General features: G+C 33.8%; 2 protein-coding genes across 3 annotated transcripts; one reads left to right on the forward strand and one right to left on the reverse strand.

The window, feature by feature from the left end:
• Nucleotides 1–1,900: 1,900 nt before the first annotated feature.
• Nucleotides 1,901–6,632, reverse strand: LOC125210434 (putative mitochondrial adenine nucleotide transporter BTL3). The gene is made up of 4 exons (XM_048109992.2): nucleotides 5,942–6,632; nucleotides 3,621–3,924; nucleotides 2,498–2,965; nucleotides 1,901–2,271 (listed from the first exon to the last, which is right to left on the reverse strand). The coding sequence occupies exons 1-4, from the start codon at nucleotides 6,397–6,399 to the stop codon at nucleotides 2,203–2,205; spliced, it is 1,299 nt and encodes a 432-aa protein (XP_047965949.1). The 5' UTR covers nucleotides 6,400–6,632; the 3' UTR covers nucleotides 1,901–2,202.
• A 7,630-nt stretch (nucleotides 6,633–14,262) lies between these two features.
• On the forward strand, nucleotides 14,263–18,039 carry LOC125211863 (adenine deaminase). Of its 2 annotated transcripts, none has more exons than XM_048111811.2 (5): nucleotides 14,263–14,468; nucleotides 15,925–16,209; nucleotides 16,377–16,473; nucleotides 17,016–17,109; nucleotides 17,781–18,039. In XM_048111811.2, the coding sequence occupies exons 1-5, from the start codon at nucleotides 14,445–14,447 to the stop codon at nucleotides 17,857–17,859; spliced, it is 579 nt and encodes a 192-aa protein (XP_047967768.1). In that variant the 5' UTR covers nucleotides 14,263–14,444; the 3' UTR covers nucleotides 17,860–18,039. The 2 variants fall into 2 exon arrangements, with proteins under 2 accessions (XP_047967768.1, XP_047967767.1); XM_048111810.2 differs by lacking the exon at nucleotides 14,263–14,468 and adding an exon at nucleotides 15,156–15,485.
• The last annotated feature ends 341 nt before the right edge of the window (nucleotides 18,040–18,380 follow it).

Consider the following 18,380-nt stretch of genomic DNA (forward strand, 5'->3'; position numbering starts at 1 on the left):
CACTATGCAGCTACAATTATCTATTATTAGTAATTCGGAGTAGAGCTTCAAAATTAAAGTGCAAAGTACGATGTTTAGTTTGACACTTTTGACTAAAATGAATCTAGGTTTAAAAAGTACTTTAGTTCATTGTTCTTGATTTTCGTATTTGATTCAATTTTTATTGTAAAGGGATTAGTTTAAAGAATCCCTGATTAATATAAGTAAACTAAAACAACTTTCCCAAGATTGAGTATCAATTTTTTAGAAAAATGCAATACTATATCTTATTTTTGTTTATCGTGATTGATTGATCGCACAATATGATAATATATTCGGACTACCAAACATTTTGGGGAGTTGGCCATCATAATGGCTCAAATTGTGAATAGAATTGGTCTTAATGCAAAACAGAATTTTGGACCCTTAATAGATTGAAGTTTGGGCACTATATCGCATACCTTTATTCACTTCATTGATGACATTAATTATGAAATTAAGTATTCATTATATTGGCTAACATCTTGGTAGAAACACAACGTAACATTAGACATGTTTTAATAGAAATAAAATAGGTCACCGTCTAGAAATTACACTTTATTTTGTCATTTCCCCAATTTCTTCCTGAATTGACCTCATGAAATTCTTCTTGACTTCCACCAACCATTATTGGTAGAAAACAATATAATCATAACAAAATAATATAACGTGACTAAAAAATAAAGAAATCAATAAAAAAGACATTGTCCGTACAATTGTTTACCGCGTGGGTCCCATGCTTTTTTGTTCATTCTTTTTCATTCAAATCATTTATCAATACAAGAGATGTTAATGATTTGTAACACATTCTATTGCATACTAGCAGTTGCTAATCTGTCAATGTTATTAATTAGGGTTTGAGAAAAAGTTTGGGAAAAATAAGATTGGTATGAAAGCTATATTTGAATAGGGGTATCGAACTAAAACATTGGATTGCTTTGAATGAATCGTGTATTTGTGTTATTTGGTCCATCTATCCTCGTGATAATTCAAATTCTTAATTTATTGAATAAAATAAAAATATTTTATCAACTGAATTGTGTTTGATCATAAAAAAAAATCATTAAACCGAACATAAGACATCATAGTTCAGTGACTAATAACTTTTCCATTAGATTAGATTAGACTACTTCATCCTTTATAAATTAATCAATAACTTTTCTTAGTGTATGAGATATAGACGAATCTACTCTTCATTTTTTCCTCCAATCCTTAATTCTAGCATTTATTTCAAATTGATCATTGTCCTTTGAATACATGCGACTTAAATCATTACATATCCCTAGTCTCTATACATTGTAGTAATTGCACTAATCAAAACTGACATTGTATCAAACGTAAGTAGGAGTATATTGTTACTTTGAACACAGTTTAGAATAAAATATTCTTTTTAGCAGTTTATCTATACTTGCATATACCTTCGTCTATGTCCACGGCCTTTGTCCTAGCGGCAAGGAGCTTAGACATTATTTAAAAAGGCTCGAGTTCGAGCCCTCAGTTGTAATTTTCTCCTTCATGTAGGAGTTAATTTAAAAAACAAAAAGCATATACCTTCATATATGAAAAATACTCCCTCCGTCCCACTTTCCTCCTTCGTATAGTGAAAAATCGGAGAGATGGATAAAAAAAATACTACTATAAAAGATTTTTAGTGAAAAATGAAGCTCACATACTCAGAAAGATAAAACTTACCATAGTACTACTATTAAATAAAATAATAATATGGTGTAGTTGTTGGTCACGAGCCACAAATATTGTGATAATGCATAATATTGGCACACTTTTATGAGAAGAGGAATCTTTTGAAAATCACAACCACCAAATTGACTCAATGTCAATATTGACCATCGGTCGCCTTTCCTAATAAATCCAACAAACAACATTCAGTTCAAATAACTTTCTTCAATAATCGGATGCCTTATACCGTATAAACATACCGTACGAATTTATCAATTATTTTTATAATTTTTTCTCAAATAGATAAATTCACCTTGAGGCAAAGGATCATCCTTTAACCAAGAATCTCAAGAAAACATCAAGGATGCTTCTTATTCAGAAATGAAATCCAGCATTCTTTAGCAGTGAAACCAAGAACAGATCAGAAAGAAATGTCGTCGAGTTTTCGTCGAGTGAGAGCATCCATTGTCGCAAGTATCAAGTTAAGATTGAATTAGCTGAGAAGTTTCACTCCACTTTAAGAACTATCTTCATGAACTCATATACCAAGTAGCTAATGGCAGCTGATGGTAACACCTGAGAGTTGGGATATAATGTTAAATGCATAAAAAAGTATTTGAAGCCGTCGTCGTTCAATTTAGCGGTGAGTATGAGTAAACACAACGATTGCCACATGGGTGATCAAGAACGAGAGCTATGCAGTATCAGAAGTAAAATCCAACAGTTACCTAATCTTCATATCGAATGCACGTGATTCACGTATTAAGCAGTCAAAAAGACAAAATTTATGTGCGGGTGGTACCTGTAATAAGCTTGGGATAAGTCCAGCATAGAGTGCTTGAACTCCACCATGTTCGACAATCTTTAAGCAAGTTTGCAATGCGCCCATCTTCGTGGCACGAACTTGCATCTGAAGCTGCCTTCTCACGACTTCAAATGGATATGTGGCAGCTTCAGCACAGGCACCAGCTATTGCTCCGTATACTAAAGTCCTGACAGTACCCAGCTCAAGCTGTTCAAAAGCATTTAAGCCATTCCCTTGTTGCTTCATATGTTCAAGCCTCTTTCTTCCTTCAGGGGAATGTAGAAATGCCGATTTTAATATGTCATATACTCCGTAGAAAACGGCGCCCGATGGTGCCATGCTAATAATAGATGGAACTAGACCCTTGTACAGAGAAAAGAATCCTTCGGTTTGCATCATGTGACGAAATGTGCCAATTATTCCACCCAGGGCTTCCCCTCCAGGAGCAACCATAACTGTTCTGATCTGAAATGTTAGGAAAGAAGATGATTATTCAAAGGCACTAGTGCCAAACACATAATCTTGACACCCCATGAATTTCAACTTCCACCATAAACATATTTTCACCATCACTAGTCAGTTAGAAGCCATCTGCTCAGACAGTTGAATTTTTAAATTACGGTCATAAAAAAGCTACTAACTGGACATCAGTTTACATCCTGCTAGAAATTTATACAAATCTAATTTGGAATGTTCCAATCTCTATTTATGAAGAACAGAGGCTTTATGGAACATTCAAGTTCAACCTAATAAAAGGTCATCCATTCATCACAAACTCTGTTTTGGGAGTTGTAACTTCTATACAGAGGACAGATTTTTGAGATTTAACTCTTACGAACCCAAAGACAGCACAACCTAAATGATTTTCAACGAAGTAATATACAGCAAACTGAACTCAGTTACTTATGGGAGGAAATGTGATTTACATGATTTTTGCTAGCATATAGTATTGAAAGAAATTTTAAAAGCAATGTGCTAGGCATTAGATCAGGAGTCAGGATCAATCTCTTTTCATGTGTTCTACAAGCAAAAAACATTGGATAGTAAATCACATCTATGGAAAATGTATCCATATTCAAGCAAAACCTACAAGGAAAAACTATTTAGAAGTGTGACTTACAGTGTCCATGGGTATACAGAGCACTGTAGCAGTAATACCAGCAGCAGCACCTGCAACAAATCTCTCAAAATTTGTTGTCTCTTTGTTTCCAGACACCTTGAGCAGTTGATTTCTATAGGTATCATAAGCGTAAAAGTTGATAGCCTTAAATGGAGCTGTGCGTAAGATGTTGACAAAATTCCCCTTCCAAAATCCTCTGAGTCCTTGAGAAGCAGCTATCGATTTAATAAGCTCAGGAAGTGCCCGTTGTTCACCACGAACTATATATTCCAGCTTCAATCTCTCCAATGGTGCAACAAAGGTTCTGATGAAGGAAATATGCAGGAGGTTCAAGAGGTTCAGTTATCAGTGCATTATAAACCATGTAACAAAAAAAAAGTGGTAAGCTTTTACCACAATGACTGTTCATTTAGAGGACCGCATGATCTATAAATAATGAAATTCTGTGGGGCAATCGAATCAAAGGATTACAAAGTAGTACTTCTTTGAACTTACTGGCCCAAGTTAGAATGGGAAAATTAATTTAGAGATTATAAAATGTTCAATTTATTTTGTAGAGGTTTTACTCTAACTTAGTATACAGTTGATTTAATACCAAAAATAGTTCTTGGTAAGTAATATTCATCTAAAACTAGCTGGCCCAACCCACATGAAATTTATAATTTGAACACATGAAGATAACCAAGAACTCGGAATGAACTTTTTATAGGCAAACAAGAACAGTGCTATTATTTGCCTAAGAACATAGTAGTTCAGTGACTGATATATATTTTCTGTTTTTCCATCAAGTTAGAATAAGTCAGGTCACATTAGTGAGAGTCCAGGAAAAGAGAGACCATGGTGTCATCATTTGAAGCAGTGTTGTCGTAATAAGCCATTCTATTCACCATCATATTAGTACCCAACTTAGTTAAGCTGTAACATATGTTCTCAACTACGACCTAAGAAAGGTTGCCCAATCACACCTTGAAACAAAGAAAAGAATACCCCTCCGTCCACCAATACAAGGGGAGTTTTGACTCGGCACGGGTTTTAAGAAATGTAGTAGAAAGTTGGTTGAAAATGTTAGTGGAAGGTGGGGTCGATTACCAAAAGTAGTGAAAAGCAAATGGAAAGTTTATTCGTGGACGGAGGGAGTAGAATTTTGTTAGTGGCTGAAATGACCCCATTGACACTTCCATGTTGCCAAGAAAGCCCTTCTCTTTAGCTTTAATTCTTGCATATTTTCTTACAAAGAAAATATGCGACTGGTAAGTTACACAGTACAGTAAGTGCATAAATCATCTATATTTTAAAAACTGAAAAATCTATTCAACTTTGGAGAACCTGAAAGATTTTCAGATCAGCAAAGGGAGTATATATAAAATCATTGCAAACCGAACTGTCAGTGCATCATTCTAGAATAAGCCTACACCCGTGCATACTGGGACAATTGAGACTCAGCTATAGGGTTACAACTAGTACTAAGTGCAGCAATAGCTTCGAGCTGCAATCTGTAAGTTCAGGTCACTTGTAAATAACCTACATAAAAAGGGTCTCAAAGCCCTCTTGATAGTGCTGTTGGTAAAATAATTTAATCTACTCAGATGCCGTTCGGTTGACATGACTAATTAGCATACGATAATCTATCAAGGATTAAGTTGTGACTTGTGAGATTATTTTAGTTGGAGGGGGTGGCTATCACATGATAGTCCATCTAATATTAAGTTGTGAGATTCATCTCATGAACAAAACATAATACTAGTGACATAACAAGTAGGGCGAGATTTCTACTAGGTATGGTACATCAAGCATGATTACCCCGCAATCTATCTACAGTCTTTGAAGAAGATGCCAATGTTGTAAACAATTAGTACTTCACTCAAAAAATAATTCTCCTAGAGAAATACTACCACAAGCAAGAAGAGAAATATCCATTCAATTACACAAAAAGCCTCTATAAAGTTAACAACATGTAACCACATACAACCTAGCAATTGAAAGAGGTCCTAATTGATAAAGAATCACACACAATAATCATACTGTAATAGAGATTTTTTACTGATGACCAATTGGTAGATGTTCAAATGTATTGACGCATACGAAAAAGGAAGAGATGTTGAAGGAATAAAACATTACAAACCTTGAAAGCATGAGATGATCAATATATGAGTGTCAACCTATAGAGGTTCATCTTATTTTACAAAAGGCTGCAAATTAGAGTATAGCTAAAGCCAATACAAACCTCAATTCCAACCACACCAAATTCCAACAACAGAAATCACACACAACAGTAAATCGGAAAGGCGTATGAGAGAGAGGAAGAGAAAATAAACGCAGACCTTGAAACCATGGCAGCAACAGCACCTGCCCAGAGATGCCTAGCAGTGTTAAAAGTACCTCCTCCGCCACCTCTGCTCTTCTTCTCCTCCCCAACCACCTCCTTCAGCACCAAAACCTCGTTCTCATCTTCACTCTCACTCTCCACATTCTTCTCCCCTACATTCCCCAAAACACTACTCACCGACAAACCCCCGCCGCAACTCTCTCGACCGCCATCGCCGTTAATCGACGATAGCGTCACCGATATAAACCCTCGGCTACTCCGGCGACCCCCATCCAATCCCCTCCGTCGGCAGGAACACCCAGCCGCCGCCGCGGCGCTCTTCGGAGAAATCAACGAAACAAACGACGGCGGAGGCGATTCCTCTAGAAACAAGCCGCCTGTGCGAAAATTGTTACTCCGCAGATCGTCGTGAAGTGATAGCGAGCTTCGGAAATGGCGTTCTAGATTGAGCATTTCGGGGAGGAATTGGAAAATGTGAAAAAAGGTGCAGTTTCGCCACCTAACTACAACTGAATGTATATATATATAGTTTAGAGAGAGAAAGAGAAGGCGTATGTGTGTATAGAGAGAGAGAAAGGGGGAATCGGGAGAAAGGCGGATTGAAGGAGAAGAGAGAATGGAATAACAAAGGGTATTGATTCGAGAGAGAGACAGTGATTCAATTGCATTGCTTCCATCGCCGGGCGGCAGAAGCAAATTAACATTGCGCACTCCTCAATGATCCCTGCAGTTTGCTTTCCTGCAATGCTTGCAATTGCTGCTTTAATTGCTATACTTTTGAACCAACTTTATAAGTGCCAATAAAAAACTCTCATTCTCTTTTTCCAGCCATGTCATACTTGCTGTTCATACAAATTTTATTAACTACTCTAGTAGTAATATTTTTGCTCGTTATTTCTTATTTTTATAACTAGTACTCTCATTAAAATTTGTACTATATTTATAATCAAATTATCGTTTTCTAAGTTAGTGCGCACATATAGTCTAACTTCTTCGCATTTGAGTCATTTCTTGTAACTAAGGGCATTGGCAACAGGGCCAATAGCAAGAGCCTATTTAGGCCCCCTCATCGGCTCTCGTAGGTCACCGTTGTGGGGGGAGGGCCGAATCCCCCTCCCAAACGCCTCCGTCCCTTGACCAATAAATCACCCCAGCCGATCCGCATCGGCCCTGCGATGTGCCTCCATTGCGGCGGCTCGGGCCGATGACGGAGCCGATTTTTTATTTTTAATTTTTTTAATTTTATTACTTCTAAATATACATCCTTCCTCCATTTCACACATTCACTTTCATCATTTTACTTCTATTCATCCCTTTCATTTCACACATTCATCTCTCTAGCAAAATGAATCTCATTGATGCCAATAATTCCGGCAAAAACCAGTTTACTGTCCAAGGAGGTGGGTTTTCGAACCTACTAACGGGAAACCAACCTCCTTTTTTATTATCTCATCTTACAAAAATGAAATATAAAAAAATTAAAGTGATGATGTGGAAATGAGATAGGCTCTGGGATGAGCTCTCATTGCAGGGAGATAGGCTCTGGAATGAGCTTGTTGGCGTGGCATGAAGAAATAGAGATAGGTTTTTAGATTGGCTCCAAAGATAGGCCCTTATTGCTAATGCCCTTATTAACTATGAAATTTTAGAAGGTGGTATTTTAATAGTCTAATGGGATAAAGAATAGAGTACAAATAGATAAATAGAAAAATTATAAAGTATGAGGGATAGAAAGTCAAAAATACTAAATTTGTTTTTTTAATACTAATAAAATGATTCATGTAATGTTAGACAATTTAAAATGAAATAGAACTCAACTTAGACTGAAGAAGTAATATTTAATTATATTCACAAATTTTGTGAATTTATTTTTTTTTTCCAAATTCATATTGATTTGACACTGAATTTTTATTATATTGTATAATTGCACAATCAACTACTAAGTTGGATATATATGTATAGACAACATGCACCGAAGTCAAATATGTGATGTGTGTCTTATTATATTTTAACGTGACTATATAAGTATGTAACTTACTTAAAAAAAAATTAAGTGACTGTAAAATATGTAATCAAATAAATTTGAATAGCATATTTATATTATAATTTTGGCAATTTTAATATGTTGGCACAATGGCACACCGTGAAAGTTCGGTGCACCAAAACTTGATTTGGTATATCAAATATTCGATACAATAAAATTTTGGTATATTGATAATTTGATATACGGCATAGTGAAGGATTCAGTGCAACATTGGTTTGCACGGATTTCTCATATTAAAATTTTTATTACAATGCAGTGTAAGATAAAATGCATTTGACAAGGTATAGTACTTAACGAGATGTGTTGGATTAATATCATATATGTATGTGATGTTGTTCATTTTCCACCTTAGTGAAATGTAGTCTTCATGTATGTATAAAGAACAAAGTACAGTGTATAATATATTGTGTCTCTTAACATTCTAGGATCTCATATTATCATCTTCCCATCTAATTTTGCACACATTATAACTACACTATTGAAAATTAATAAAACACTTGAATATGATATCAAAAGAACGATTACTGGTGTAAGTTGATCTAACTGTAGAGTGATTAATGTTTGAAGCAAAAGGTCTTGAATTCGAATCCCCAATAACATGCCATTTTAAAATTATGTTCATATGTTTATTAAAAAACGATGCCCAATAAAACATTAAAGATGACAACAATAAATGCTGAAAACTAAGTTTTTTTTTTGTTGCAAATGGAGACAACAATTGGTCATTGTTATGAGATATCTACATCCAGATTTTCAAAATTATGTATAGGCCTTCAACATTAAATTGGTGATAAGGTTTACATGTTTTCCAGTGGTCTTGAATATTCAATTCTATAAGAGCATCCACAAAGTGGCTAGCCCACCGGCTAGCCGATTCGGGTCGCTAGCCGGTCGGTTAGCCGAACTATTGAAATCGGCCAGTCGCGAATCGGCGAAAAAATCGGCGTGGGCTAGCCGATTTGAGGGCGCTGGCCGCCATTGTGGCGTGTCGATTGGCCAGCGCTATTTTTTAATTTTTTTATTTATTGCATTTTTTATACATTTTTTATTGTATTTTTAATGTATTTTTTTATGATTTTTTTAATTATATAATTTTAAAATAGGCACACAGAATTAAGACCTAAAAACAGAAACATGTCATAGCGTCAGGCCCCGTTCGGCTAGCGGCAAACTATAACGGATTCAAGGCATACTAACATTTTTTAATGTATTTTTTAATAAATTAATGAGGAGTAGAGTGGGGAGGTGGCTCGTGTGTGGAAGTCCGGATTTTTTTTTATTATGTAATTTTTTTTATTTTTAGTTAATGTACTTTTTTTATTTAAATAAAATTAACGAATTTTTCCCGTATATGTGTCGTAAATTTAATTCCGTATTTTGTGTTTAATTCCGTAAATGTAGTTATTTTTGAATTATTTTTATTGCGGCTGGCCTAAGGCTAGTCTATCTGAGTAAAATGCTGATGTGGCAGGTGGATTTTTAGTGCTGATGACGTGGCAGAGAGAGAGAGTGGCTGGTCTATGGCTGGCCTATTCTTATTGTGGATGCTCTAAGGTGTGTTCGGTTTGCAAGATTGTATCTGAGATTAAATTTGTTTTGGATTTGGTTTATAAGATTCAACCCAAAACCTAGATGTATAATCATAAGATAATTAGTCATAGCTAATCAACAAATTTCTAAATACATTTTGATTTATGTTTGTCTGGGTTAATCTGATCCACGTAAATTATCAGCCCATTTATAATGATACTACAATGCAAGATAAATTGGCCCAGGAAGTTATTGAATAAATAACAAATTTCAACAAAGTTTATCACATATAGATCAACAATGCAAGATAATTTGGCCCAAGAAGCTAATGAAAATATTACAAATCTCAAGTTCAAGAAGTATTAAAAATATTTATTTTAAATAAAATAATTATGACAATAGCATAATATTATGTGAATTACAACATGACACCGTCGATAAAAATAAAAAATGATGATCAAATAGGTTATTTGATTAACTATTTTCTTATATGTGAGAAATAATGAACAAAATTAAATACTAAGATGACAATACGTGCATAAACTAGAGTAAGTACAATATAGATTTGATCTCTACATATTTTTCCTTACTAAAAAAATTATTTAACGATACCAACATTAGTTAAAGGACAAATTGAGCATGTAATTTCACATGACATGCAATAATCACATGAAACATGCATAAAAAACAAAGGAAAAGTTAGAAAGTCCCTTTATGGTTAGGGTTAATTGGGTTGTATTTGGTCAATGAGTTGTCTTTCTATTTTGGTGTATTTGCTAATTTGCTTTGTTGTTTGGTGCATGTGTTTACATTGACATATCAATGCCAAACACATACCAAAGGTCCATGCCTAGTTGAATAATTCTTGAATAAATGTATATTAGACTTGTCCACATCTAGATAGTAGCTCATAATATATATTAGGGATAGTTTAGATTGAAGTCATTGTAACTTAGCTAATATTATTGGATTAATCTTATGTATATTTCACAATATCGTGTAACATAGTAACAAATAATATCTCATATCTAAATTAGAAAATCTGAAATTATATATTAGTCTCATAGCTTACCTTCTATCATCAAAGGATTTTAAATTGAAACCTCATAAATTTCTATATGTTCAAATAAAAAAAACTTATAACCTTAAGTTGAGTTAGTGAATAGGAGTACAAAATTATTTTGCTAAAAGAATGAAAAGGTTAGGTATAAATGATTAGTCTCATAGGTTGGCTAATTATAATTATGATGATAATTAAGAATGCATGAATGATGAGTACCTTTCTCGCCACCTCTATTTGAGGGCTTTGTTTGCTATAATCACATTATAACACCCACACACACTAACTTTTGTTGGAGAAAGCTCATCATAAACTTTTTGAAACGTAATTAAAATATAAAACCCAAATAAATTTAACTAATACAAGCTCACATCTTTGTTAATTTAAAACAATAGCAGTTATTAAAGGTGATTAATTTTTCTCTTCTTCCTAGTGAGCCTATTTAACGTCTAATTATTTGGCATTGATCCTGTTATAAAGAGTATAATTTCAAATTTTCAAAATAAGTTGTGAAAATGAAGAAAGCTACATATAGGAATATGGTTTCTATTAGAAGCGACAAAATATAAATAGTAAAACTTGTGAGTTCGTATCAATTTGATGATTTGATAACAACACCAATTATTGAAAGAGAAATCGTTGAAATAGTTGAGATCCCGTGACTCGACTCTTTGACAATTATAATTTCAAAATTTCTTTGTCCATTCATAGTCAATCTCCATTTTTTTCGTTTTGGGTAGTCTAAAAAATTCAAAAGTTAATATTAATGTCCATAATCATAAGTGTATTTTTTCATTTTGGGTTATTCATACAAATTAGTCATTTTCTACTTTTGATAAGTTTATTTCTCAGATGAGACGAGTCCATTACTTTGTAATAACACAATAATAATAAAAAAAATCTATCTTTCTTCTACTTTATGAATTTTAAACTGAAACATATGCGATTCACTATCACGACTATTTGTAATAGATGTGGGAGTGGACTTTTTTAATACTCATGGACTGACGGTGCGATCGGTCGACCCTCGACCGTCGACCGGCCTACTTCCGTCATTGATTGCATGGGATTTGATTGGACCAGAACAATGGTACTATAAAGGTAAATTTCCAGTTCACATGCTGCTATATGCCATCCACATTAATCCAATTCCACAATTGACTAATGTAGTACAATCATGTTAAAAATATAACAGTGCACTTATTCATGAATATAAGTACTTCTTTCATTTCACTTATTTCATTCTCTTTACCCTTTCTTGGATTGAGGGAAATACAAGGAAAATACCCCTCTCTTTATTTAGAAATTTACGACGCATTAACTTTAAATTAAAATAATATTTAATATTAGTGGAAATGGCTTAGCTGGTGTACTAAAATGAAGGCACGAAAAAATTTGAAATGCAACCCACATTAATTATTTGGCTCTTGAGGATAAAATTTTGTGCTCCGAGAGTTGACTACTCGATAAATTTTATATAATATACTTTGATTTAGGGCTATTATCAATTGCTAATTTTCTTAAGTCGCAGAGTATAACTCATAAACGTAGTGTATTAAAAATGTCAATACATAATTTTGTTGACATTACAATATATTGTGTTGATATTATGTGTTGATATTTTAATGTCATTGCGGTAATATTTTTAATAGATTGCGTTAAAGAGTTAGCAAAATCAGCAACTTAAAAAGTTAACAATATAACACACCCACTTGATCCATATAAAATCTGTATAAAGGAATATTTTCAAGATTATATAAAACTTATCACCAAAGGAACTACAAAGATAAATGAAAGGAAAAGTCAAAGAGAGCAATGAGAAAAGAGAGAAATAAGAATAAATAGAAATAGTTGAATTTGTCAATGAGACTTAAAAGAGGTGAAATAGGAAATACGTATAGGAGTACCAAAAAGTAAAAGTATATCTCAAATGAATTAAAATGTTAGTCTAGAGCCATTGCAATTTATTTTCATAAAGTATTGTAAATATGCATCTTACATTCACCACGTACCAAATGTGCAGTTGGGTTTCATTTTTACCAATGGAATTTTAAATTCTATTTCTATTTTACTTTACTAATTTTATAGTGCAGTTGGGTTTCATTTTTACCAATGGAATTTTAAATTCTATTTCTATTTTACTTTATCAATTTTATAGTAAAACTCGTAACGTTCTACTAATTTTTCGTGGACGGATATAGATCATATAGTATAAATTAGGAGTAAAAAAATACTCCATCCGTCCCAATAAATATGAAACATTTGGTTTTCGGCACAGAATTTTATGTAAGTGTTGTTTTGTGAGTTAATGAAAAGAGAGTAAAGTAAGAGAGAGAGGAAAGTAGATAGAGTGATATTTCCATTTTAGAAAACGTTTCATTTTCAGTGGGACAACCCAAAAAGGAAAACGTTGCATTTCTAATGGGACAGATGGAGTATAATACTTCATCCATAAACTAAAAATAAAAGTTTAGAATTGATAAATTATGAAAGAGAAATATATAAACCATTGTTAATGGATAATGAGATCTTATCAATAATCGTGTGATATATGGTGAAAATTTTCAAAAAATAGAAATAATTACTTTTAATGGACCGATGAAAATGAAAAAAATGAGAGATAATGGAGTATTTAATGCTTTTATTTACTACTCCCTTACAATCAATAGAGTATTTCCATCACACCAAATAGTTGACCAACTATTTCAACCATACCAAAAGTACATAATATTTATAAACATTGTTTATGTGGGGAGTGATCAATTACTAACTCATTACTTAATTGCTAACTACAACTAATTTAAGATCATAGGATTTTAGAAAACGTGTGGTCTACAATTTGTCACGTGTAATTTTCGTTTCTATTAATAAAATAAAAAAAGATAAAAGAAACGTCAAATTAGAGTTTTAGATGAAAATGTCAATATAGTGTTTCGGAAATATCAACACAATGCTTTGAGAATGTCAACACATTGCTTTAAGAATATTAACCCATTGCTTATATTGACATTCTACATGTATTATATTGACATATTTTATATAGTATGTTGACATTTTTGCTTTACGAAAAAATTGAAAAAATTTTGAATTTTTTTTCAAATTTTGACGTCGGAATATATGCATGTATGATATCGTTAGAATCCTTATAAAATTATCTTTAATTTGATATATGTTATATGAATTTAACGTTTTGGGATTTCTTTTAAAAGTTAGTTATAACTAAACATGTAGTTAATTGACATTAATACCCCTATTGATATTTTATGGAATTAATTCTATGACTTTGTTGACGCTTTTTGTTGATCGTACTGACATTTCGTGGTTGATAATCTAGGCCCTTAATGTGAATATCTAATGGCTATTATTTAGTTGTACTTAGCAATTAGATATTGAGTTAGCAATTAGATATTGAGTTAGCAATATAACGCTCCCCTTGTTTATATACTATGAAAACTAAAAATTATGGGATGAATATACAATATGCATCTTTAATCCTTGTGATATATCCAAATCGAATTTTTGAAATTTTTTTGTTATCGAAGTGCAAATGTAAACGGTCATATACACCATTATCAAGGGCATATGCGTCCAAAACAAAATATTTATATAAAAAAAAAAGATAAAAAGCAGAAAATGTTTGTCGTGATCAGTAGCTTACCTGGCATTTCGGCTCTTTCCAAACACCAAGAACACACACACACACACATTTATATCTGTATCTATATATATATATACAGACGGTTGCTGAGATATAGATGCATACATGCAAAACAGCTTGAATATGATTCCTTCAACAGACCGCACACAGAAAGTTTAAGCTCTCTCTGACTTCTGAATCTCATCTCTCTTTCTCGCGCTTCTGCAATGGCGGTCAATTCCTGCGAGGAGGTGAGATTTGAATCTCTTTTAGCATCCGCATTTCCGTTCTACTTCAGATTGAGCTGCATTTCCGTCCGATTTTGCGGCGTTTAGTTTAAGCATTTCGAATTCGAAGTTGTGCTTGTGATTCAGTTTTTTTTTCTGATTTCCTGAGTGCGATTAACTTGATTGTAAGCTACTTAGCTCTAGATGTATTTACGAATGCTGATTGTTTTCCTTGGAGATTTGGCGCAATTGATTCTAAATGTTTATAGTTTCGCTGTTTTCGTTTGATTTTCTGAGGCTGAGGATTTGCCGTTGACTCGGATTGATAGACATAAGATTGAGCACAGAAGATAACTTCGCGATGCAGTTTTTAATCTGGATTGATTTTTCAGAGCTCTACGCCGCTTCTCTGTTTTTGTTTTTTATGATTTTTTTTTTTAACATTTGAATGGAGCGAGTTTGGAAATCACAATCTATTTTGACTGTGGTAAAACTTGCAATTGGCAAAGTGCAATGAATGCCATCGGGAAATAGGACAAAAAAGTAATAGGATGAGCTTTTATTTTTTGGCTGGAGCAGACGCAGCCAAAGAGGTTATGCTTGGCCACAATTAACCACTCTTTAAATATCGTTATCGAATGTTCTGGCTACAGAATGTAAATCCTGTTCCGGTGTGACTTGTTGCTTGCTCATTCTTGTGGCAGTGTGGGTGTATACGTCTCGAGGATTGAATTCTGCACGAGCTGAAATATAATTGATGTCCTAGTGTTCATGTGTACTTCTGTGCTCCACTGTTGCTATTAACATTTGCTTTGATAATAAGGCGTTTTGTCGCATTAAAATTCATCGTCAAGAAAGAGATATTTTGTCACCTAGAAAATCATCATCGTATAACCATTATTTTTTGTGGTTCAAGAAAATTTCATTCAGTATATATGACTAAGCAAATGCACCATAGAGTATATCACCCAGACATTCTTTCAGATATCTGAGTAAGTGTGGTTGCCAATGAGGCTAAGAGATAATAGCTATGAGCATAGTGTAATGCATCAACTTTCCTAAGCTTTTAGCTTCCATCTTCATAGACATTTTTTAGGATAATTTCTATGCATGCCCTGAAAATTGTTTAGTGTGTGTGTGTGCATTATGCATTACTCGAACTTTGGGTTACGAATTTTTTCCACTCCTCCTGTGCTTTTGTGTTAGCAAGAATGCCCACTGTTCACATTTAATCATGCAAAACTTGGATAAGAAATAGATGCAAACTTCATTTTAAATTTATGTACTGTGGCATAAATGACCACCCTCAACTTTCATTGGATTCACTTATTCCTTTTCTTAATGTTGTTAATATTTTTGATTATGTCGTTTTCTCTTTTCCTTTCTGATATCATATTGATGAGGTTCTTGGCTCTTTACTTCTGCATTCTACTCTTTGAGTTGTATGATATGAGAATGACATCGACTACTGCTTTCCCAGTGCCAAAATGTCCACAGTGTTGTTGTTTTGGACGATGGAGGCTCCACTGACCAGCAGTATGAGCCATCCTCAAAAATAAACTTTTCAGAAGCGCCTAAAGTGATGCAAAGTCAGCTGTTTTTAAATTCTAAACCTGGTTTGCACAACCATACCAACCTACAGGTGGATGAAGTGAACAATTATGCACCATGTGTCTTGGATATAGATATTGAGAAAGGAATGGCAGAAAGTATCAAGTCCGACGACAAAACTGTTGGTAATTTAAAGTCTGATGATTCTTTACCGGTACGTCTCTTTGTTCCTGTTGCTTATGCTTTTATGGCTGTATGTCCTTGGAAATGTTACTTAATAAGAAAAGTGGTTTTATGCTCTCACTGATGATGGTGTTTAACTATGATACCACTGGATCCTGCCATTCTTTGACTAGAAGTAAACAACTGATTGTTATGCAGAAGGCATTACCTAGAGATATCTGCTTACATATGGGAGGGAAATTCATGCAGCTCTTGATGAACCATGGAATTGAGTTACCCAAGTTCACTTCAAGAGGTAGTTGAGCAGTGAAGCCCTATCCATTTATGCACTCTTGTGATGATTATTATATTGCAATCTGGATCTTTTCGTAGCACTGAGGTTACACATGTAGGCAATGAAACTTCCGCACTATTTCTCTAACAAGCCAGATGTCAAATACACACCATTTGTTAAATCTGTTTACTTATCCTCCAGACGAGTGCCTGTTTACTAATAACGCAAATCAGAAGAAATGTACTTATGTAATTAAAACAAATTGACCCCTGCACACACACAAATGCATAGCTTTAGAGTAGTTGTGGTAATTGTGATCATAGCAAATGCAAACTCACTCTAAATTACACAAAATTTAGAACTCATGTGATTAAAATGTGATAGTATTCATTACACAGTCATGCTAGTTCCACATTTTTACTTTCTTCTGTCATTTTAAGAGTAACTATGTTTGTACACGTAATTTGATTTGAGCTTAATCATACTATCTTGCTTCTTCATCTAGTATTTTCCATAATATGACTTGTGCTCTAAGGTTAACAATTTAACATTCCTTATGGCAGAAAGAGTCTACGATATAGCTTCTAGCAGGTCAAGGAAATACAAGCGATCTCAATCATTCAACTCAAGAAGAGTACTTCTCCTGTTCTCAGTCATGTAAGCTCAAAGCATATACTGTACTTTGGTTATTGAAGAGGCTAATTTTAATTTATGCAAGATTGAAAAATTTCTTTTGTTATCGGGAGAGTAAGAGTAAGAGTAAGTGTGACGATGGAGACAAAGCATTGGGCAAAGAGTCTTCAATAAACTAGGATATGAAACTGTGCCTATATTTTTTTTCAAGTTTCAACCAATTTAGTGTGCTTAATAAATTTTTGATGTTTTTTGACTTCTTATCAATAAAACCAATATCCAGCAGCTCCCTCTTGACAGGGTCAATCGCATATATTTGTCACTCGTGAATGCTTTAGCTTCTGAAACCTAGCACAGTTAGTGCTGTGTCATATACACATCAAAGAACTGTAGGAATTAGATTAAGAAAATGTGTAACTAGATAGAAAAATCTTTGATTTCAATGGTTGAATTATAGTCTGCATATCTTTGATTGTCAATGGGCTATGCCATTTTTAAGCCTACCAAAGCATACACCTGTGCTCGCCCGAATAGGGAGCAAGTAAGATGATTGCAACTTATCTCGGAGTCTTGTTGCGCTCTCAATGCGTGCTTCTATAAACTAGTGCTTTCTCTTCTGTTTATAATCTTTTTTTTTTATCATGATTCTTAAAATTCTTATGCGAAATCCAACAGCTGTTTTCTTTTTTGTCCAGGTCTAGCGTGGGAACGATCATTCTAATTTATCTGACGCTGAGAGTGAGGCTAATCAGTGACGGATATGGCAATGCATGAATGTTTTCTGCCAAATTTTTGCAATCCTTTGTGAAAGGATCTCTTTATAAACAGTAGCTTTCTTTTCTCTACATCGTGCTGATTATTTTCGATTCTTGGTCCTGCTTTGTAAGTTTTTCATTAGTGTACATATTAGACGACCTGAAACTGCACTTCAGTCAACATATCCCCGTTCAATCTTCTCCTGTATGCAAAAATCCAGTCTCTAGTGATAATTCCATGCAAGTTTTGCAATATTAACTTATTACTATTAGATAAAGAATAAACCAAGAATCTGTTCTAATAGAATCGTTAAAAAAGTTTTCATTATGTATTTTTGGAATGGGGAGGCCGGAGGCAAGGCTAGTGACTGGAGTGAAGTCGTACTAGAAGGTGCAATTGGATCATATACTTTTCAGGGAGAGCTAACTTGTCGGGTGGTTAAACTTGTAGATGGAAGTCGTCTTTCGTTTTCAGACGTGAAGTTAGACCAAGCTCATGAGCTTATTACGTTAAGTCGGAACAAGTTGATGAGATCCCCT

Source organism: Salvia hispanica, chromosome 3 (genome assembly GCF_029641045.1).
Source record: "Salvia hispanica isolate PSC_SH4W2 chromosome 3, Shi_PSC_v1, whole genome shotgun sequence".
Taxonomy (NCBI): domain Eukaryota; kingdom Viridiplantae; phylum Streptophyta; class Magnoliopsida; order Lamiales; family Lamiaceae; genus Salvia; species Salvia hispanica.

What these genes read in the sequence shown, in the direction of transcription:
- LOC125211863 (XM_048111810.2), top strand. Translation starts at nt 15,453, where the DNA reads ATGAGGCTAAGAGATAATAGCTATGAGCATAGT. An exon ending in ATAATAGCTATGAGCATAGT is followed by an intron (nt 15,486 to 15,924) that starts GTAATGCATCAA and finishes CTGCTTTCCCAG; the next exon opens with TGCCAAAATGTCCACAGTGT. An exon ending in CTTCTCCTGTTCTCAGTCAT is followed by an intron (nt 17,110 to 17,780) that starts GTAAGCTCAAAG and finishes TTTTTTGTCCAG; the next exon opens with GTCTAGCGTGGGAACGATCA.
- LOC125210434 (XM_048109992.2), bottom strand. Translation starts at nt 6,399, where the DNA reads ATGCTCAATCTAGAACGCCATTTCCGAAGCTCGCTATCACTTCACGAC. An exon ending in GTTGCTGCCATGGTTTCAAG is followed by an intron (nt 3,925 to 5,941) that starts GTCTGCGTTTAT and finishes TTCCTTCATCAG; the next exon opens with AACCTTTGTTGCACCATTGG. An exon ending in TCTGTATACCCATGGACACT is followed by an intron (nt 2,966 to 3,620) that starts GTAAGTCACACT and finishes CTAACATTTCAG; the next exon opens with ATCAGAACAGTTATGGTTGC.